The 23,291-nt window shown below is 37.5% G+C and overlaps 1 protein-coding gene across 7 annotated transcripts in view; it reads left to right on the plus strand.

Moving 5' to 3' along the window:
* The window catches only part of STIL (STIL centriolar assembly protein), a 63,983-nt gene that overhangs the window by 31,544 nt on the left and 9,148 nt on the right, over positions 1-23,291 (plus strand). For 5 of the 7 annotated variants that reach the window (XR_012325112.1, XM_019937846.2, XM_019937845.3 and 2 more), the window contains 7 exons: positions 1,411-1,520; positions 7,672-7,786; positions 8,934-9,902; positions 15,488-15,653; positions 16,862-17,090; positions 21,451-21,664; positions 22,950-23,200. Coding sequence is in view for 6 of the 7 variants with exons in the window: in XM_019937846.2 (XP_019793405.1) it covers positions 1,411-1,520; positions 7,672-7,786; positions 8,934-9,902; positions 15,488-15,653; positions 16,862-17,090; positions 21,451-21,664; positions 22,950-23,200 (2,054 nt within the window). In the remaining variant the exon portion in view is untranslated. The remainder of the gene's footprint in view (positions 1-1,410; positions 1,521-7,671; positions 7,787-8,933; positions 9,903-15,487; positions 15,654-16,861; positions 17,091-21,450; positions 21,665-22,949; positions 23,201-23,291) is intronic. The other 2 variants (XM_019937847.3, XM_073790060.1) reach the window with 2 other exon arrangements.

A 23,291-nucleotide genomic window follows, 5' to 3' on the forward strand; every position in this document is an offset into this window, starting at 1 on the left:
AGAGACATATCTCACATATATATCACTCATTTTATTCTTCAGATTGTATGCTCAGTTTAAAGTTACTATTTTAACTGAATCCCTGGTTATTGAGTAAGTTACATAGTAAAGATAATTAGGTTTTTACTTTCATTTATGTAGTAGGGAGACGGATAGTTTTTTTAAAAGGTTGCATAAAAATAGAACCATATGATTCAGCAATTCCACTTCTGGGTATTTATCCAAAGGAAACAAGAACACTAATTCAAAAAGATATGTGTACCACCATGTTAATTGCAGCATTATTTACAATAGCCAAGATATTAAAGCAACCTAAGTGTCCATGGATGGGTGAATGGATAAAGAAAATGTAATTTATCTTATATTATATTACATTATATCATATTATATTAATATAATGGGAAAATATTCAGCTGTAAAAAAAGGAAGGAAATCCTGCCATTTGTGACAACATAGATGGACCTCCAGGGCATTGTGCTAAGTGAAATAAATAAAACAGAGAAAGGCAAATACCATATGTCACTTATATGTGCAGTATTTAAACAACAACAAAAAAACATTTCATTGAACTCACAGACACAGAGAACAGATTGGTGGTTTGCAAGAGGTTGGGGGGGGGGGGTTTGAGGGTGGCCAAAATGGCCAAAGGTGGTCAAAAGGTACAAACTTCCAGTTATAAAGTAAATAAGTAATGGGGATATAATATACAGCATGGTGAGTATAGTTAATAATGCTATATTGTATTTTGAAAGTTCTTTTTTTTTTAAATTTATTTATTTTATTTACTTTTTGGATGCGTTGGGTATTCGTTGCTGTGCGTAGGCTCTCTAGTTGTGGCGAGCAGGGGCCACCCCTCGTTGCGGTGTGCAGGCCTCTCATTGTGGTGGCCTCTGCCGTTGCAGAGCTCAGGCTCCCAGTGCACGGGCTCCAGCAGTTGTGGCACAGGGGCCAAGAAGCTGTGGCTTGTGGGCTTCAGAGCACAGGCTCAGTAGCTGTGGCGCATGAGCCCAGTTGCTCTGCGGCATGTGGGATACCCCCGGGACCACGGGTCGAACCCGTGTCCCCTGCATTGGCAGATGGATTCCCAACTACTGTGCCACCAGGGAAGTCCTTGAAAGTTCTTATAAGAAAATATTTATCATTCTGCATGGTGATGGATGGTTAACTAGATTTATTGTAGTGTGTGTTTCACAGTATATTCAAATATTGAATCATTATGTTGTTCACCTGAAAGTATTATGTCATATGTCAATTATATCTCAGTTGAAAGAATTATTTTTTTTAAAAGATTATAGTTTCAGAAATCAGAAGTCGCCTTCCCCCCAGTGTTTCAGAGCTACTTGTCATCTAAATAGAATTCTCTGGTGTTTATGTAAGTCACATCTCAAAGTATGACATACTTTATTTCAGAATGTTGAACCTTCTGACAAAAACCCAGTCTATTTTGAACTGAGTGCTGAAGGCCAGAATGCAGAAAGAGAGTTTTTTAACAAAGTTTCCAAGAATCTTTCAATTAAGAGGTAAAAGATATTTTATTGTCATGTGTACTTTTTAAATTAATTTTATTAGTTTTTTGGTGAGTAATTAAATAACTCCCTAAATATTTCTGAGGAAACTATTTGTAAATCTTTTACCATAGGTATCCTTGCTTTAAATGCATTCCTTCATACTCAGAAGTTGGATGATCATTTTAATGAAGTGACAACTCTAATATGGTTCTCATTTGAGTTGATTTATTACATAGGGGAACAAAAGTATTTGTCGAGACATTATCTTGTTTAAGAAGAAGCATCCTGTTTTTGTTTAGTTTGCCTTCTCTTCTTCCCTTCCTTGTAGTATTAAACCTAGGCCTATCAGATAAACTACTATAAAAAATAACTCCTCTACCTAAAAAAGAAAACTTTTAAAGCAAATGCACTTGGAGAATATTAAATAATGGTTGTGAATTTTTGGGTCCATATATACCTTTTATGGTAAAGTAGATATTTCCTTTGTATTAGGGTTCTCCAGAGAAACAGAAGCGACAGGATATATATACATAGAGAGATTTGTGTTAAGGAATTGATTTGTGCAGTTGGGGAGGCTTGTCGGGGCCAAAATCTGCAGTGTAGGCTGGCAGCCTGAGAAAAGTTGCAGTTAGAGTCCAAAGGTGGTCAGCTGGCAGAATTCCCTCCTCTTGGGGAGGTCAGTCTTTGTTCTATTAAGGCATTCAGCTGATTGGATGAGACCCACCCACATTATGGAGGATTATATGCTTTACTCAGAGTCTACCGATTTAAATGTTAATCTCATCTTAAAAACACCTTCACAGAAACATCTAGAATAATGTATGACCAAAAATCTGGCTACTGTGGCCTAGCCAAGTTGACACATAAAATTAACTCTTCATATCCCTATTCTAGCTTTCTCATTTATTTTACTATGTGCCTGATAATGTGCTAAGAGCTGGGGATATAGTGGTATTAAAAACAGATGCAGACACGATCCCTTTCCTCATGGAATTTATAGTTCAGTAATGGAGTGTTGAATTCTCTGTATTATTTGAGAGGTTCATTAATTTAAGTTAATATTTGCCAAGTATTTAATAACCTCATTTAAAAGTTACTTTGGAATGCTGGTTTATTCTTTGATTCTGTAGCTCAGAAACTTGTTATTTTTAACTTGCACTTACAACTGATTTGTCCTTTTCTCAACTTTTTGATTATAACCTTAACCTATCTTTGGGCCTCTTTAATACTATCTGTTTAGTATCTTGTATGAGAAACAAGCAGGTATAAGGTTCATTATAGATTATTGCAATTATTGCGAAAATAGCTTCACCTTTTTTTTTTTTTTGGCCGTGCCGCCTGGCACGCAAGATCTTAATTCCCCGAACAGCGATCAGACCCGTGCCCCCTTTATTGGGAGCACTGAGTCTTAACCACTGGACCACCAGGGAAGTCCCTAGCTTGACCTTTTTTGTTTTTTTTGCGATACACAGGCCTCTCACTGTTGTGGCCTCTCCCGTTGCGGAGCACAGGTTCCGGACGCGCAGGCTCAGTGGCCATGGCTCACGGGCCCAGCCGCTCCGCGGCATGTGGGATCCTCCCGGACCAGGGCACGAACCCGTGTCCCCCGCATTGGCAGGCGGACTCTCAACCACTGCGCCAGCAGGGAAGCCCCTTGACCTTTTTTAAATAGCATTCATTCATCTGTCCTTAACACTTGATTCTGTAGGTGGAAGTTAACTATGATACAGTTTTAAAATAAGTGCCAGCTATGCCAACTATTTATAGAGGCTACATAACATAATAGTTGTGAGTTCAGGTTATGGTATAAGACATATATGTGTTCAAGTCTTGGTTGTAAACATCACTATCCCATCTGTAAAATGGGAATTATGACTATATCCATATTGGTTTCCTATTGCTGTTCTAACAAAGTACCACAAACTTAAGTGACTTCAAACAATACAAAGTTATTATCTTCTAGTTCTGGGGGTCAGGAGTCCAAAATGGATCTTTGGGGCTAAAATCAAAGTGATGGTAGGGCTGCATTCCTTTTGGAAGCTTTAGTGGTGAATCCATATTCCCTTTTCCAGCTTCTAGAGGCCACCTGCATTCCTTGTCTTACTCCATCTTCAAAGCTAGCAGCATAGCATCTTCAAATCTCTCTCTGACTTCTTCTATCCTCCTCATATCTCCATCTCTGCCTGACCATCTTGCCTCCATCTTATAAGGACCATTGTGATTACATTGAGCCTCCACATCTCAAGATACTTAATCATATCTGCAAACTCCCTTTTTCCTTTTACACTAACATATTCACAGGTTCTGGGGATTAGAAAGATGTCTGAGGTATACGCTATCTTTGGGCATTTTAAGTTGTTCTTTTTTTTTCTTTTTTTTAAGAAGATGTTGAGGAGTTTATTTATTTATTTTTGCTGTGTTGGGTCTTCGTTTCTCTGCGAGGGCTTTCTCTAGTTGCGGCAAGTGGGGGCCACTCTTCATCGCGGTGCGTGGACCTCTCACTATCGCAGCCTCTCTTGTTGCGGAGCACAGGCTCCAGACTCAGTAGTTGTGGCTCACGGGCCTAGTTGCTCTGCGGCATGTGGAATCCTCCCAGACCAGGGCTCGAACCCGTGTCCCCTGCATTAGCAGGCAGATTCTCAACCACTGCGCCACCAGGGAAGCCCTTAAGTTATTCTTGAAGCGGGTTAGATCAGCAGAAAACTATATTCTTACAGACTTGCAGGACCACCTTCATTGTCTTAAGGTTTAAGGTTTTATTCAAGATTTTATTGAATGTTTATGGAAGAAAAAGCCAAATTAAGGGGGCACTTGGAATTTCTTTAACATTGTTGAAAAACCGTGTCTATTTTCTTTTTTTATTTATTAATTAATTTATTAATTTACTTATTTACGTTTGGCTGCATTGAGTCTTCGTTGCTGCGCATGGGCTTTCTCTAGTTGCAGCGAGCGGGGGTTGCTCTTCATTGCGGTGGCTTCTGTTGTGGCCAAGCACAGGCTCTAGGTCCACAGGCTTCAGTAGTTGTAGCACATGGACTCAGTAGTTGTGGCTCTTGGGCTCTAGAGCGCAGGCTTAGTAGTTGTGGTGCACAGGCTTAGTTGCTCCGCGGCATGTGGGATCTTCTGGGACCAGGGCTCGAACCTGTGTCCCCTGCATTGGCAGGTGGATTCTTAACCACTGCACCACCAGGGAAGTCCGGCCGTGTCTATTTTCAACTCTGACCAAAGCTTTGATGAGGATCAGTTATTTTTACTCTTTTTTTTTTTTTTTTTTTTTTTTTTTTGCGGTACACGGGCCTCTCACTGTTGTGACCACTCCCTTTGCGGAGCACAGCCTCCGGACACGCAGGTTCAGCGGCCATGGCTCCCGGACCCAGCCGCTCCACGGCATGTGGGATCTTCCCGGACCGGGGCACGAACCCGTGTCCCCTGCATCGGCAGGCGGACTCTCAACCACTGCGCCACCAGAGAAGCCCCAAGGATCACTTATTTTTAGATTTTAATTTTAATAAAATGTTTATCTTACCTAGATAACTGGTATTAAAATTATACAACATTAAGTTTTTTCTTTTTGTCTTGGGTGCTAAAAAAGCTCAGAAATGAATATTTTTTGTTTTTTGTGTTTTTTTGGCTGTGCCACGCAGCATGTGGGATCTTAGTTCCCTGACCAGGGATTGAACCTGCACCCCTTATAGTGAAAGCACAGTCTTAACCACTGGATGGCCAGGGAAGTCCCTCAGAAATGGATTTTATTGCTCAGCGTTGGGAAATTTTATATGTGTGTATCTATGTGTATATTTGTATATGTTTATCATAAGTAAGTATGTAGCAAATATTAATTCCTTGCCACAAACTCAGGTGTACCAAAAATGTAACTTTTTTTGTTTTTATTCTTTTCTCTTTTTTGGTGCAGCATGTGGGATCTTAGTTCCCCAACCAGGGATCGAGCCCGATTCCCCAGCATTGGAAGTGCAGAGTCTTAACCAGTCGACCACCAGAGAAGTCCCCTACTTTTTTTCTTTTTAAAAGTAATTGAGGGAATTCCCTGGTGGTCCAGTGGTTAGGACAGCGTGCTTTCACTGCTGGGGCCTGGGTTTGATCCCTGGTTGGAGAACTAAGATCCCACAAGCCGCGCGGTGCCACAGCCAAAAAAAAAAGTAATTGAAATTAATTTCTATTTTGAGCCCCTATTCATTTTGCTCAGTTATAGAAGCCAAATTTCAGTTAATTCAAGGTCTGTTTATTCTGTTTCTTCTGAGATTATATGTAATTTAGAGGGGACTAATGCTCTGCCACTACTGGTGATGTGGGGTGACATGATTATCATCCATCCACACCACTCAGCCATCTGCTGAGGTGTTTTCTTTCTTTCTTTCTTTCTTTTTCTTTCTTTCTTTCTTTCTTTGGTTGCACCAGGTCTTAGTTGCAGCAGGCAGACTCCTTAGTTCTGGCTTGCGGGCTCTATAGTTGCCGCTTGCTGGCTCCTTAGTTGAGGCATATATGTGGGATCTAGTTCCCTGACCAGGGATCGAACCCAGGCCCCCTGCATTGGGAGTGTGGAGTCTTACCACTGCGCCACCAGGGAAGTCCCTGAGGTGTTTTCATTTGCATCTGGTTTTTGGCAGTTGGTTTGTGCAAGATCCTGCTGCGACCTCCTTACCCTATTCAGGTCACTGGCTCTCTGGGTCATGCCCATGCTGCACTGAGGCATATGGAATATCATTCTGTATTCTCCATGTCCTTCTTGGGTGTGGGAGGAGAGCTTTGTGAGATTGTTTCATTGCAGCACCTTGGCACAGAAAGAACTCTGTGTTTGCCTCTACAGACTATCAGGGTTTGGGACTAAGGTCTATTCTGCTGTCAAATCTTCCATATCTACTTGGGGGTTTCTGTTGTTCTCCTGCTAAGGAGACAGGACCCTTTCTTAGGAGTTCCATTGATGTCTAAGCTCTCTTAGCTTCCTTCTGGCTTTTCTTTTGTCTTCCTTACCTCATCTACTGAGATTTTATTTAGTTTAGGATGGAAAAAAACTGGATGTGTATAGTCTTTCAAATTTTAGTCTTAAACTCTAATTTCAGCTTTTGAAACTCAGTACCAGCACTTAACATTTTTCTATGTTCTACTGGGACATGGCACCTGTGACACAATAACTTCAACTGACTAAATGGAAGGAGGTATTTCAATTAATGTCTCAGAGTTTTTTACCATCACAGATATAAGTACATAGAAAATGTAATTCCTTACTTGATTTTTCTTTCTAACACAGTGTTTAATGCAGTATGTTTAATACAGTGAGTATACATTTCTCTTATCAGATAATAAATTTTTGATGGCAAGCTCTGTATCTTATTAATTTCTATACTCCCCTAAGTGATTAATCAGAAAATGCTCAGTAACTATTGCTTTATTATGACATTAAGATTATCTGGGTTATGGATGCAACTAGAGATAATCATACTAAGTGAAGTAAGTCAGAAAGAGAAAGACAAATACCGTATGATGCCACTTATATGTGGAGTCTAAAATATGACACAAATGAACCTATCTGTGAAACAGAAACAAAATCAGGGACGTAGAGAACAGACTTCTTGTTGCCAAGGGGGAGGGGGGCAGGAGAAGTTTGGGTTAGGAGTTTGGGATTATCAGTGCAAACTGGTATATATAGAATGGATAAACAACAAGATCCTACTGTGTATAGCACAGGGAAATACATTCAGTATCCTGTGATAAACTATAATGGAAAAGAATATGGAAAAGAATGTATGTGTGCCCGCACGTGCGTGTGTGTGTGTGTGTGTGTGTGTGTATATAGATAGATAGATAGATAGATAACTGAGTCACTTTGATGTACAGCAGTAATTAACAACATTGTAATTCAACTATACTTCAATTAAAAATAAATTAAAAAAAAAGAATAACTGGGTTAAACTTGCCATGATCAGGAGAAGAGGGTAGATTATTAAGCATGAGTCTGACTGGCTCAGCTTTCCTGATCATCTGGCACTGGCCTGAAAAAATAAAATAATTTTTGGTTGTCAGATACTAAATTAAATGATCCAGATACTATTGTGGCTTATTAAAGGACTTTATTGAGCTTCAGAAAGAAAGAACAAATGAAAACTAAATTACTGAAGATTTATATTTTCTCCCCTCTGTTCTTTAGGTCTTCTCAAAAGTTACCTCCAGGGAAAATGCCAATAAGTGATCATGACTCTGGTGTTGAAGATGAAGATGTTTCTCCAAGACCAATTCCTAGTCCTCATCCAGTGAGTCAGAAGGTATCACTGATCTTAGAACTCACCTTTGTGATTAGAAACCTAAAAGTCTCTTCATGTTAAAGCACTCAATAATATTACCTAAAACTTCCTTAAGTTCATTCTAAGATATCTGTAGCTATCTATATGTATATGGCTTTGACTATATATAAAGAGATATATATATATTCCTCACAGGTACATATAATTATTATATGTAATAATATATATGAATATGTACACATATTGTAATAAGTATATATAATTATTATTCCCAGAGAAAACTGAGGAACAGATTGGTTAAGTTACCTGCCTAGGATTATATAACTATTAAGTAGTAAAGCTGGAATTCAGGAAGTTTGGGATTTGGTAAACCTAGTGATTTAGGAGGTTTAGTTTCAGAATCTGGTGCTTTTAACCCATATAGACACAACATTCTGTACATTAACCAGAGCTCAACATTGTTTCTTATTACCATATTCTGAGAAAACATTCTATTTCCTTTTGGAGATTGCTAATAACCTGCCATAATTTTTTTATTGAGGCCAACTAGTGGGTTATTTTAGAATTGTTGTGTCTTAATTACTTATTAGAAGAAAAAGGAATGAGAAAGGCTTTTTAAAATTAATATTAAATTATAACCAAATTCGCCACAGCTAGTATTTTGTTTATTCTTTTTGGCTCTCTTCCAACTCTTTTAGTTGATATCAGTAAAAAGAATAGCAGTGAATAATTTCACTTAGTAGAATATTCTGAATACTTATTGGAAGACCCTTATTTAAGATGCAGAAACATTATTCTTTACTAGATGTGTTGAAGCATCAGGTCTGATAATTTTTTTTTCAGAGAGGGTAAAAAGAGATCTGTTATAACATAGTTTCCCATATTGTGTTCTGTGATCTAAGCAACATTAATCAGTGTTCCAGTGAAAGGAGTTTCATTGTTAAATAAGTTTGTGAGGGCAAGGACCTTATTTATTTTGTTCACAGTTGCATTTCTAGTACTAGCACATAGATGCCCAGAAAATATTTGTTAACTGTCTAAATAAAGAATAAACACTTTTTAATAAATAACTGGATGTAATTTGGAAAATACTAATCAAAGGAAAATGAAGCATATATCATTATCCTAAAAGGTACTTTTTCCTCTTTAATTTCTTTCGCACTTACAGGTTTCTAAGATCCAGCCATCAGTTCCTGAACTTTCACTTGTATTGGATGGCAACTTCATAGAATCAAACCCTGTGCCTAACCCATTGGAAATGGTGAATAATGAAAATCCTCCTTTGTTGATTAACCATTCTGAACACTTTGAGCCATTGCAACCGCAGCTTTATGATGAGAAACACAGCCCAGAAGTTGAAGCTGGAGAGCCTTCCGTGAGAGGGCTACCAAATCAATTAAACCAGGACACTGCTCCTTTGAGACACTGCAAAGTAAGACGGCCATCTACCTGTAAGAAAGGGAACAACCCCCATATCAGGAGCAGTGTTACACCATCTTCTTTTAATGGACCGTCTCCTGAGGCATCTGAAAAGCTTCAAACAGTTTCTGCTGGAAATGTACACAAAGAAGAGTATCCTGTAAGATCCTCCACATTTAATTCCAGGCAGTCTTCCTTTGCCCCACAGTCCCACCCACACAATTTTGTTTTTTCACCCCATAATTCAGGAAGACCAATGGAATTTCAGATACCTACTCCCCCACCACCATCTTACTATTCCACAAATGTTTGCAATTGTTTTCAGCATCATGGCTGTATTCAATATAGTCCAATAAATTCTTGGCAAGGAATGAATACAGTAGGATCCACTCAAGACCTCCAGTCTGAAGCCCTTCAAAAACATTCATTATTTCATCCAAGTGGATGTCCAGCTCAGTATAATGCATTCTGTTCCTCAAGTAGTCCTGTAGCCTTGAGACCTCAGGGAAACATGGGGGGTTGTTCTTCCCACAGCAATGTAGAACCATCGCCTGTGGCAAGACTACCTCCACACGTGGACTCATGTAACCCACGGCCTTGTGCAGTATGCGTGCACACCCCCAAGACTGGGTCAGATAATGGAATGATGGGACTATCTCCGGATGCGTATAGGTTCGTCACAGAGCAAGACAGACAGCTGCGACTACTTCAGGCACAGGTTTGCTAGCTTTCTTCTGTTAAATTCTTGGTATTAATAGGGTTTTGAAAAAATAACTGGCAACTCTTCAGTAATTATAGTTTATGGAGTAGAATTGTAGAATGTCAGAACTAGAAGAGACCTTGGAAACTGAATTCTAGTCCCTGTTTTACAGGTAAGTAAAATGAGGATTAGAGAGAAAAAATAATTTACCCAATGACACATTGCTAGTTAGGAGTAGAACTAGGCCTAGAAAGCAAGTCCTCTCTTCTCTGTCTTGTGCATATCCTAACCTACAACATAATTGTATTTTTCTTTCACTTTTTGCCTCTAATGAGAAGTCTGTATAATTTACTAAACTCTATATACAACTAAATATAAAGCCTGCACAGTAGGTTCTGATACTCTGTAGTTTGTCAACCCTATAGTGTGTAAACTAACCTTTAGCCAGTGTACCCTTACAGAGTACATGTAGTGCCGCCTCTGTGTATCTATACTAGGCTTGTTCTACTCATTTTATTCTGAAATGCTTCCTTTCTTCAGACCTTTATGACAAAGTTCTTAGTCTTTTAATTATATCCTTGCACAGTTTAGTCTTTATTGTATTGTGTCTTTTTCTTTCTTTGCTAACTGACACCCTTCTTCCACATACCTACCGCAAACCCCCCACTCCTTCCTTTCCCCGTGGTACCAATGGAAACAACCTGAAGTAGATACTTTCATAGTTTTTTCCATGACCCTATAACTATACTAATATATGTAAAATGGACATATATACATGTGTGATTTTTTTTTTAAAGTCTTTTATAAAATTGGGGTCATAGTGTTCGCATTTTGCAAAAACAAGATAATGACATTTTTCAAATTCTGCTTTAAAATGCTTTAGATAAGACACCCAAGAAAAATTCAGCTTTGCTGTTTTTTTGAACCCAGGTATATCCTCTGAAATTGTAAAATGTAACAAAAGATTATAAACATTTGGCAGAATTTTTAATGTGGCTAAATATTTCACATTGAAAAGAAATTTTTCTTTCTTTCTGGTCTTTTTTTTTTGCGGTATGCGGGCCTCTCACTGTTGTGGCCTCTCCCGTTGCGGAGCGCAGGCTCTCGACGCGCAGGCTCAGCGGCCATGGCTCACGGGCCCAGCCGCTCTGCGGCATGTGGGATCTTCCCGGACCGGGGCACGAACCCACGTCCCCTGCATCGGCAGGCGGACTCTCAACCACTGCGCCACCAGGGTAGCCCTTGATCCTGTTTTTTGAAAAAAGATAATAGCGGCTAAAAAGGTCTTCTAAGCTATTTAGAAATCTTAGTACTTGGGATTTATATACTTAAAATGTAAATTATAGACTACTGGCTCTGGTGTAGATTATGAGTCATACTTGGAGAACACAAAAGATGATGTAGAAAATGCTTCTATGATAAATTCACATAGTATTTTGCTAACATATTTTTTAAAACTTTTTTAAGGTAACATCTTATTTAACTTTTTTTTTAAACTTTTTTTTTTAAGATGTTTTTGATGTGGACAATTTTTAAAGTCTTTATTGAATTTCTTACAGTATTGCTTCTGTTTTATGTTTTGGTTTTTTGGCCACGAGGCATGTGGAATCTTAGCTCCCCGACCAGGGATCAAACCTGCACCCCCTACATTGGAAGGCAAAGTCTTCTTAACCACTGGACTGCCAGGGAAGTCCCTATTTAAATTTTTTGAGAGTATCATAACATTTTCTATATACGTTTCTATAGAACTGTCTTATTCTGCATAGGATTCCCTTGTTATGTACAAGAAATCGTCTAATTGGTCTCTTATCAATTATTTCAGCAGTTTGAAGTTTCTGCTTTTGTAAACAGTGCAGCAGTGAACACCCTTATACTTGTATCTTCTGTATATATGCATGTACCACTGTGGCATAGATCTCTAGAAGTAAAATTTTGAAGTCAAAGGGAACACACATTTAAATGTTCAAAGGTACCCAAACTTGCTCCTCTTCTAATATTCAAAGTCTTATTTTGGTGTAGTGGTTAAAGAGAGTGGACTCCTTGGGTTCTAATCCAATTTTGGTGTGACGTAAGTTATACAATCTTGGGCAAGTTACTTTATGTGTCTGACTTAAGTTTTCTCATCCACAAAAGAGGAATATACATAAGTGTATGGAGTTCTAAGGGCTGAATGAGTTACTAGGTAGGGGCCAAGAATAGTGCCTGGCATATAGTGCTCAGTAAATGTTAACTATTATTATTATTTTCATTATCGTTACTATCTCAGTTAATGACATCACTTCTCATCCTGCTGCTCAGGCCAAAATCCTATGCATAAAAACCAAGGCTTTTACTTTTCTAGCTGTATCCTGAACTTAACTATTCTTTACCATCTTTCCTGCTACCACCCTAATTCAAACCATCATTTTCTCTTCTCCATACATGCTGCTTCCAGTACTGTTCCCTCATGTTTTCCTGCAGTTGGAAACATGAGAGCCATCTTTTTAAAAGCCCAAGTCAGATCATAGGGATCCTGCTTAAAACACAATGGTTTTCCATTGCAATTAAAATAAAATCAAAATTTCTTACCTTGACCCTCAAAATCCTTTGGGTTCATCTTCTGTCTCCCTCTCCTCGCTCATCTCTTGCCACTGTCTTCCATGTTGACTACACTTCAGCTGCAGTGGTATGCTTTTTGTTCTTCAAAAACACAAACATCTTTCCACTTTATGTGCTTAAGCTTCTAGTCCCCTTTGCCTGAAACATTCTTCTAATTCTACTAATGGCTAGCTCTTTCTCATCATTCAGTCAGGCCTTAATTACATGTTTTAGTTTTTTGTCTCTAGGGAGCTCTAGGCAGGGAGCTTCATCACTGTATTCTTTAGCACCTTGAATAATACTTCACTTAAAACAGTTGTTCAGGGCTTCCCTGGTGGCGCAGTGGTTGAGAGTCCACCTGCCGATGCAGGGGACACGGGTTCATGCCCCGGTCCGGGAAGATCCCACATGCCGCGGAGCGGCTAGGCCCGTGAGCAATGGCCGCTGAGCCTGCATATCCAGAGCCTGTGCTCTGCAATGGGAGAGGCCACAACAGTGAGAGGCCCGCGTACTGCAAAAAAAAAAAACAAAAAAAAAAAAACAGTTGTTTAATACATATTTTGTAACTTGAATGAGTGAAAAAGGCCACCAGAAAGGCTATACCAATTTAATACTTGAAAATTTTTCCCATGTCTCTAATACTGGACATATCTACTCTTAAATTGTTATCAGTCTTTATTAATAGAAATGTTTGATTTGCATTGTATTATTATGAGTGATCATTTTATTGTTTATTGGCCATTTGTATTTTCTTTCTATAAAGTCTCTGCTATTTACCCATTTTTCTATTAAGTTCTTTTCTAATCAATTTATAAGAGCTTATTGTATATTAAGGAAATCGGTTCTTTATCATCTGTATGTGGTATTTCTTACAGTTTGTCTTAAGTGTTTTGTGTTTTAATCATTTGTACAGAATATTCCAGCTTAGACATAATTAGATTTATCAGTCATTTTCTTTTTGGGTTTTGTATTATGTTTAGAAGAGCCTCTTCCCTTTAAGATCATAAAAAATTTAGTCTTCATTACCACCACGCCCCCAGGATTATATTTGTTGCTTTATTTTGGTATATGAGATAAAAGATTTTTTTATTTTTAATCCTTAGATGACTGACTCCATATATTTACTGAATAATATATCTTTTTGTTAGTGATTTAGAAATGCATTTTTTATTGTATAATTAAAGTATCATGTGTTTGTATCTGTTTCTGTACTGTGTTCCCCATTGATCTGCCTGTCTATTCCAGCACTATTACCATTCAGTTTAATCTCTATAGCTTTATAATAAATCTCTTATCGAGTACTTCCTAGGCAGTCTTTCTAAACCTCACTTTTCTCAGCTGTAAATTGAGGGCAGTGATTGGTATTATATGTAGATTTGATGGTTAAATGAATTTATATGTATATGTATATATATTCACACACACACACACCTGTCAGTCTAGATAAAGTGCTTACTGTAGGATGAGGCTATAGTAAACACTCAACAAATTACAGTTATTTTGTTTATCTCTTAGTCCTCACAACAACCTTAGTTTTAGGTAATGTTGAAGCTCATAGTAGCTAAATAGCTTTTCCAAACGGTAGCAGAGTAGGATTTAAACTTATATCCTCATGACACTAAAGCCCATGCTCCAAACCACTATAAGTACATATGCCACTTTGTATTATTAATGCAGGTCGTATTTCTATTGATCTCAACAATTATTGATAATACTTATTTTCCTATATTAATAAAGTTAATCTACTAAAGTTAATGAGTTGAACACAACAGTATAACTTACAGGGAAATAGAAAATTACAGTGTTTAAAAAGGGAGGCTTTTCCACTCCTAGGTGTATATCCAGGGGAAATGAAAAAATATGTTCACACAAAAACTTGTATACACATGTTCATAGCAACATTATTTATAATAGCCAAGGATGAAATAATCCAAAGTCTATCAACTGATGAATAGATGAACACAGTGTGACATTATCTATACAATGGAATATTTCAGTCATCAAAAGGAATGAAGTACTGATAGGTACTACAGCACAGATGAACTTTGAAAACGTTATGCTAAGTGAAAGAAGCAAGATGTAAGGCCACATATTGTTTGGTTTCATTTATATCAAATGTCCAGAATAGGCAAATCTACAGAGACAGAAAGTAGATTAGTTGCTGCCAAAGGCTAGGTTCTGGGGCCATGGAGAGTGACAGCTAATGGGTACAGAGATTTTTCGGGGGTTGATGAAAATATTGTAGAGTTAGATGGTGGTGATGGATGCAGACTTTGTGAATATCCTAAAAACCATGGAATTGTATACTTCAAAGGGATAAGTTTTATTGTATGTGAATCACATCTCAATTTTAAAAGGAGGAGGGGAAGCTTTTGGTGTTTGAACTTCAGCTTTGCTACTTGTTAGTTATGTGATCTGGGCAAGTAACTTTATTTTTAGTGCCTCAAGTTTTTTTCTGTGTAAAGTGTGCTTAATAGTAGTACATTCTTCATGGAGTCATTGTAAAAATCATACATAAGAGCTCTTATTGTAGTGTCTTGTAAACAGGAAGCACTCAGTGTTAGAGACTGTTATTAATATTTCCAGTTTCAGCATGACCAAATGCGGGCAATTCTGGTTAGCTTTTATAAGATGAATCTTGTGTAAAAAATTGTTCAAATTTGGTATATGGAGTTAGAGTATGCCTCCTATCTTACTTTTGGTTTGTAAGTGAAATAGGAATAAAATGTTTGAAGTGTTAACATTAAGGCTTTTCTATGTGAGTGTCAATTTATGAATGCTAATCTAAACACGTGTATGTTTTTATTTTTAAATTTATAGATAGCCCACTTAAGTTCTTAATAACTAATGACAATGATTTTCGACATTGATTAAGTTTTATGGTATAATGTAGTTGAAATGTGAGAAAATATAGTTAAAAGTCAGTTATTTATAACGGGGGCACTTTGTAATTCATTTTTAAACTCTTATGCCAGTTTGGTTGATTACTTCACTGTCAGTGTAAAGTATGTTTTTAATTGATACAGATTCAGCGTTTGTTGGAAGCACAGTCTCTGCAGCCCTGTTCCCCTAAGACAACCACTGTTGAAGACACAGTGCAAGCTGCCAGACAAATGGAGTTGGTTTCCATGGAAGCACAATCTCCCCCTGCTTTGCACATGAGAAAAAGTGTAAGCATTGCTGTAAGCACAGGTAATTTCATTTTTTAAATTTGTACATGGTACACATAATGTCAAAACCAAGGTGATGAGAGTATAACTTAAGTCTTTGTGTAATATTACTCTTTCTGAAAACTATACCTGAAAACAGATTGGAAACCATATAACATAATATATTGTTTGTTTTTGCTGCTTTCTCAAGATGAACCCCCAGTTCTAATGAGAGAAGTCATCTGTGGTTTGAGGGATCAGGGAAGGTTTCATCTATGCAGTGTTATTGATTCTGGGCTTTGCAGGGAATGTAGAATCTTGGTGGAATTGAGAGATGGCAGAACAGATGGTAGAGAAAATAGGGCTCAGTGGGGAAACACAGGGTTCTGAGTTGTCTGGGACTCTACACATTACTGTGTCATGGACAGGCTTTACTGCATATTTCACAAAGCCATGTCTACTTCATTTGGTAAGCAAAATAGAAGGCCTTTTTTTTTTTTTAATTTATTTTTGGCTGTGTTGGGTCTTTGTTGCAGCACGCGGGCTTTCTCTAGCTTCGGCGAGTGGGGGCTACTCTTCATTGCGGTGTGCAGGCTTCTCGTTGCGGTGGTTTCTCTTGTTGTGGAGCACGGGCTCTAGGCGCGCGAGCTTCAGTAGTTGTGGCACGCAGGCTCAGTAGTTGTGGCGCACAGGCTTAGTTGCTCCGCAGCATGTGGGATCTTCCCGGACCAAGGCTTAAACCCGTGTCCCCTACATTGGCAGGTGGATTCTTAACCACTGCGCCACCAGGGAAGTCCCGACATTTGATTTTTAAATACTCGCCTGATATTATGTATGTCTGATACATCTCTAATATAGCATCATAAATATTGTATTTAAGAATCAAAATCAGAGAGCCTAAGGATTTGCATTTTATATATTTTCTCCTGTTTTTCAGAACAGCAGTTTTCAAAACACATATACACCCCAAATCATATTTAGAACCTTGATAGGTAAAACACATCATTTGAGAGCCACACCTCTTGAAGAGGTAGGGCCCAGAATGTCCTCTTTCCCTTTGTACCCCAGTTTTCTCTCTTTTCACCTTTCACTTACCTCTTCATGGCATTTCTGAGAAAATATAATCTGAAAACAGTTCTGGGTAATTGTGTTAAACTAATATAGCTAGTGTTACTTAACAAAGGTTTGTCAGAGAATTATTTTTATAAGTGAATGTTTGTTTCAGTATCTGTTAAATCATCTAACGTCTAGGTGCCAGCTTGTTTTGGAATGCGGCAGGTGATGATCAAGAGCCTGAATCTCAGCTGAGACAAGATGATACCAAGATTTCCAGTGAGGACATGAATTTTTCTGTCGATATTAATAATGAAGTCACAAGTACTCCTGGTAGTGCATCTTCATTAAAAGCTGTTGATATTCCCAGTTTTGAAGAGAGCAACATTGCTGTGGAAGAATTTAATCAGCAACTTTCTATATCCAAGTAAGATCTCTTTGATTCAGTATTCATCTTACCTCTTTTTTTCTTTTTAAATTCTAATATTCTTCTGGTACTCTAACTCAGAAACTGTTTCTTTTCTAAAAGTATTTTCATTGGTGTCTTTCCTAATGTGATTCCTATGTAACAGACAATTCTTTTCTCTTTTTTTTGAATTTTCTTTTTTGGCCGCATTGCGTGGCATGCGGGATCTTAGTTCCCTGACCAGGGATTGAACCTGTGCCCCCTTCAGTGGAATCGAGGAGTCCTAACCACTGGACCATCAGGGAATTCCCTGTAACAGATAATTCTGAGCCTTCTAGAACCATTCCCAGATGTCGCTCACTGGATGTGTAAAACAGTCTGGCTGAATCAGAACATTTGAAGAAAATTTCAAAAATATGTATGCTCAGGCCTCACTGTAGAGATTCTGATAACACTAGATCCCAGTTGGAGCTGGGGTCCTGAATTTTGTAAATTTTTAAAGATTTACCATATTGCAATTATATATGTATAGCTAAGTCTTTATTTCTGAGAGATACAACCTGTTACCTGAGATATACTTCAGAATAAGCTGGTGGGGATGAAATGGCTAGGGGTATAGTTGAAGTAAGGTAGACTGAGTAGGTAATTTTAAAAAGTGATGGTACATAGTGATTTGTTAAACTATTCCCTCTTGTGTCTGAAATTTTTCATTATGAAATTTTCATTAAAAAAAGATAAGGATTGTGAAGTAATTTAGATCCTTAGCAAATTTGGAAATAAATTCAACAAATATTCTTTGAGTTTCTGGTATGTGCTGCCACAGAACTAGGCCCTAGAGATTGAGCAGTAGGTCAGACAAAGCTCCTGACATCATGGAATTTCCATGAGTTGTAGAGACAAACAGTAACCACATCGGCAGGAAATCATATAATTTCATATAATGACAACTGCCTGAAGAAAATAAACCAGGGTGACCAAGTGGAGTGTAACTGGGATAGTGGCATGGGAGTGAGGAGGCATTATTAAGTAGGGTGGTGAAAGAAGCCTTCCCTGAGGGGGTAACATTTGAGCAGTGGCTTGAATGATGAGAAGAAGCCAACCATGACAATATCTGGCAAAGAGTGTTCCAGGTGGAGGAAATGGCAAGTGTAGACCCTGAGGTGTGCGTGAGCTTGAGAGTTCCAGAAACAAGCAGGAAAGCCATTGTGGCTGAACTTAGTGACTGAGAGAGCACAGGAAATATGGTCAGAGATAACAGGCAGGAACCAAATTATGTAGGGCTTTGTAGGTTGTAAAAAGGAGTTCTGAATTTATTTTGTGTTCATTAGAACCAGGGAGGATTTTAAATGATGGGCTGGTATGATCTGATTTTCTTTTTTTAAAGGCCATTCTAGCTGTTTTGTGGCAAGTGAACTGATGAGGATTAAGAGTGGAAGTAGGGAGACTCGTTAATAGACTAAAGACCAAGTGAGGTGAAGGTGCCTCGGAATTGACTGTGGTGGAAGGGATCAGGTGTAGCATAAATGTTAAAGGTAGTGCAATAATGTAAGTTAAAACACTACAGGGTAATATATCACATGAAACAGTTTTAAAAGAGGTGAATTCAGTGGTGGGGGTGGCATGGGGCAGGCCGTTGATTACTTTTTAAAATTATAAGCCTTTTGATAATATTTGACATTTTAAATTATTCTGGTTACAATAATGATTAAAACAATAAATACACCCCTCCAGAAAACTAGAAATATTTATCTGCTTTGCTCAGTAGAGTATATGTCTTAACCTTACAATTCAATTAAGTACTCATAGTATGTACCACAAGTGTATTAAAAAGATCTGTATATGTGTCTCCCCGACTAGACTGAATTCCTACAGGATAGGGATCCTACTCATTTCTATATCTTTAGGACTTGACCCAGTGTCTGGTTCCCCATGTTAGCTCCTTCATAAACGTTCAGTGATAGGAAGAGCAATTTGGGGTGAGCCCCAAAATAAGTCCACATTTTATTTGGAATAATTATAGAAACTGAGAACAAAGAGGCATGAACTGTGGTTATCCTTATTTATTCTCCCTAACTTCTGTAAACTGTAGACTATCAGGAATTAGGAGGTTTTACCCCTGAAATAGTTTTTAAGTCAGAACTTTAAAAAGTCTCCAATCCAGGGACTTCCCTGACAGTCCACTTGTTAAGACTTTGCCTTCCAATATAGGGAGTGTGGGTTTGATCCCTGGTTGGGGAGCTAAGAGCCCACATGCCTCTTGGACAAAAAAACAAAACATAAAACAGGAGCAATGTTGTAACAAATTCAACAAAGACTTTAAAAATGATCCACATCAAAAAAAAAAAAAATCTCCAAGCCATTTTGGTTTTTAACTTCAGAAACAGATCTGAGTTCATTGATAGAATGCAGTTAATTGCTTTTTCAGGGCAATTAACTAACTCTGTTGATTCCAACATATAACAGATGTAAATCTGATTTTTGTTCAGCTTAATATATGACTTGGATTAAATAGTATCTCCAGTGTGGTATATGGTGGTTTGGGTGCTTCTTTAGGAGATTCTTCCCAAACATCTGGTCTGATTCATGCTGTGGTTCCCAGTGCTAAGTATTCATACATGGCACCTGGCCACCTGGGTTCCCTGCCCTCTTTGGATGTCTTGCTGAATCAGTCTAATGTTAAAGCAGTTTGTGAAAGATAAATTTTTTGGCTTGCAGCATATATGATAATTGGTTGCTTTTTCCCAGGGGAGAGTGGTAGATGATATTTCTTTTGACACAAGCTTGCTTTTTTTTTTTAAGAAGTCGTGCTTTGGACATACCTACTAATACTTGCCATATTAGAATCATCTTTAAACAATTTTTTTTAATTTGAAATCTTTAATGTTTTGGTTCTTGTCTTCTTTTTTAGCTTTTATTTTTGTTTGGTAGGTTAGACACCAAGACACATATTTTTAAATTCTTGAAAATGCAATATAGTAGAGTGATTAAGAGCATGGTGCCAAACTGCCTGGATTTGAATCACAGCAGTGTGACCATGGGCAGGTCTCATAATGTCTAGAAGACTCTGTTTTCCTGTCTATAAATGGAGACGGTGAAAGTAGTACCTATCAGCATTGTAAAGATTAGATGAGTTGATGTATTTAAAACACATAGAATAGTACCAGAATTAGTACCTAATTATTGTCATCATTTAGCTAAAGGTAGAATAAGGCAAACTCAGTAACTGACATGGACTCTCCTTATAAAGTGCTTTTGCAAATGTTTGCATGATAAAAATCCTGCTCAGTACAAGTACTTTCCCAAAAAGCCATAAAATCTCTAAAGGCTGGATTTCTGCTTCTACATTTGAGTTTTGGTATTTTCACTAAAGTGAAATTAGTTAACATGGTTGAAGATAAAGGTTCAATGTGATATTTAGGAAGCAAGGGGATAGCAGCAGGAGATGAAGAGAACTAGCAGTTATGGAGCACCCACTATGTTTATCTGGTACTATGCTAGGTACTTTGTATCTCCTTTAATCCTGTCTCATGTTTTTCAACTCAGGGAGGTGGATATCATTTTTCGCATTTGATGAATGAGGAAACTGAGGCCCAGAGAGATTAAGAAATTTGCCCCAGACACAATGAACAAACTATATTATAAATGAGAATATATGTGACCTAAGAGATAAAAGGAAGTGCTAATGGGGGTTGAAAGAAGCAAGAGGACATACCCAGTTAAGGTTTTAGAACATCATAGAGGAAGCAAAGTTTTAAAATGTCCCTCAAGCAGTAGATAGGATTTTGATGAGAGTGTGCCAATTTAAAGGCATTAGAACAGTAAGTCTTGGCTCAGTGGCGCTTGAAAATACAGGTAAATTTGGACCCTTCACCAATTCAGAATCTCTGAAGGGAGAAGTCCAAACAGTTGTATTTTTTAAAACTTTACAAGTGATATTGATTTGTAGCCAAGATTGAGAACTGTTCTGTTGTAGACAAAATTTATGGGCAGAATTCAGAGTACTGTTAGTAATCCAGTTTGTTCAGAATATAAAATAAAACAGGCATTGAAAGAGATTGGCTGAAAAGCCAAGTTGACTACCAAATTTCAGAGAGCTTTGACTGACAGTATAAGGAATTGTGTTTGTTTTAATAAACCTTTTAAGGTTTTTGCTTGTTTTTTTGTTGTTGTTGTAAAACAAAATAACATAGAATTTACCATCTTAACCATTTATATACAGCCAATCAAGATGAAATGCTTATCTAGTACCACTAAGAGCTGACGGTACAAACCAGAATGCTGCCGAGTCTTACCCCGTTCTCCCAAAGTTACTGCACTTCAAATATACATTAAAGATACCTTGATAACTAACACTTACTTTATATATGTATGTCCTTTCAAGCAGCTCTTCTCCACTTGTGGAAAAAGAACCTGATGTGCCTGTATTCTTTCCAAATCCTCTGCTGGCGGAGAGTGTAAGCATGTGCTTCCAAAGTGGACCAACAGAGGGTGCCACTAATAGCTCTGTAACATCAGGGGAACCCAAAACTGAGCAAGTAATGCAACCCTTGCCTCATCAACCATCTGATAACCAGAAACTATTCCAGGATGTGTTGGTAAGAAAATGTAAAGCATTTCATCTTTTGTGAGATGGTTATTTAGTCTAGGATATGTGAGTTAAGCCTTTCCTATCCTTAAACTGATTGGGACCTTGATATAAAAAGTTTTTCCCCAAATTAATGATATGTCACTTATTTCTTTTAGCTTTTCATAAATTATGATAACCTAAATTCAGTAACTCATTGTAAGCATGCCAGTCATCAGATACTTAGATAGCCAGGGAAAAAATGTCTTATTTTAAAAATATGTTGACATTATGCCAAATTCAAACTAAAGTTAGTACCAGAAAAATAAGCGAGAGTTTGCAGGAAACTTGAAAATTGGAAAGTAGTAGAATATTTATGATAATATTTACTGACTTTAGTTCAGATAAGCAGATTTTTATTGAATATTTAGCTTAGTATAAGAAAATGAACTAAGTGGATAATATACAGATGAATATGACCGTCTCTGCCTTTGAAAACCTATGGATAATAGCCCATGGATACCAGTAACAAATAACTATAGGACAGGCTGAGAAGTGCTGTAAGCAAAGGCAATACACAATAAAAAGGGGTAATTCTGGTTGGAGGAAATAGTCATCTTGGAAAAGCTAGAATGTAAACTGGGACTTGAAGGTCAAATGACCGTGGCTGTCGCTTACCAATTGTAGACTTTGGAACATTTGATTTCTCCATTTATAATTGAAGGCTAATTAAACATATGTCATAGGGCCTTAAGTATTCATGAGTTAACACATATTTGTTATTTGCCTGCTAGGTCCTAGACTGGTGCTAGCAGCCGTGTGCTCAAGGGAATGAAATATGATTTAATGTCAGGAAGGCAGAGATAGGATCACAGGTCATTCTCATTCAAAGCGAGAAAAGAGAGGAGTCAAATTCTCAAAGTAACATAAAGATCAAACTTATAACTCTGAAACATTATCATTTTTCAAATGAAGGCATGATTTTAAACTTTTGTTTATAAAGAATTTACTATAAATCCTTAAAAATACTTGAAATATTACTCAAATGATTTTAAATCTTTTGGTTTTAAAATGAACAAATTCTGAACAAACATGCTAAGTTTTCTGTAGGATCTGATGAAATCATTCATTCATTAAGATGGGCTTCTTTTATAAAAACTCCATAAAACTTGGCAAATGTATTTGATATTTTGTAGAATTTAGCAGGATAATATTTTGCTCTTCTCTGGCATTACTTACCACTATTATTTGCATTTTTGTTTCCTAAGACTGTTAATAGTGATTTTTCAAATATGTCCTTTTTCTTTTTTCATCAGGGTCAAGGGAACCACCTATTGAATAACTCCCACAAGGAAACTGAGCAGCCATCCACCAAAGCAGTAATTATCAGTCACGAATGCACCAGAATGCAGAATGTTTACCATACTAAAAAAAAAAACCATGATTCAGGACCGGTGGACAAAGATTGTGTTCTTAATGCAACCCTTAAGCAACTAAGAAGCCTTGGAGTAAAAATTGATTCTCCTACTAAAATGAAGAAAAATGTACATAAAGTGGATCATGCCAGGTAACTTTAAAATTTGTTTTAAAAGATAAAGAAAAATTTAAATGTATTGCAGCTGTCTCATGAAAAAAGGTATAAGCTTGCCACTCAATTC

This window comes from Tursiops truncatus, chromosome 1, assembly GCF_011762595.2.
Source record: "Tursiops truncatus isolate mTurTru1 chromosome 1, mTurTru1.mat.Y, whole genome shotgun sequence".
Taxonomy (NCBI): domain Eukaryota; kingdom Metazoa; phylum Chordata; class Mammalia; order Artiodactyla; family Delphinidae; genus Tursiops; species Tursiops truncatus.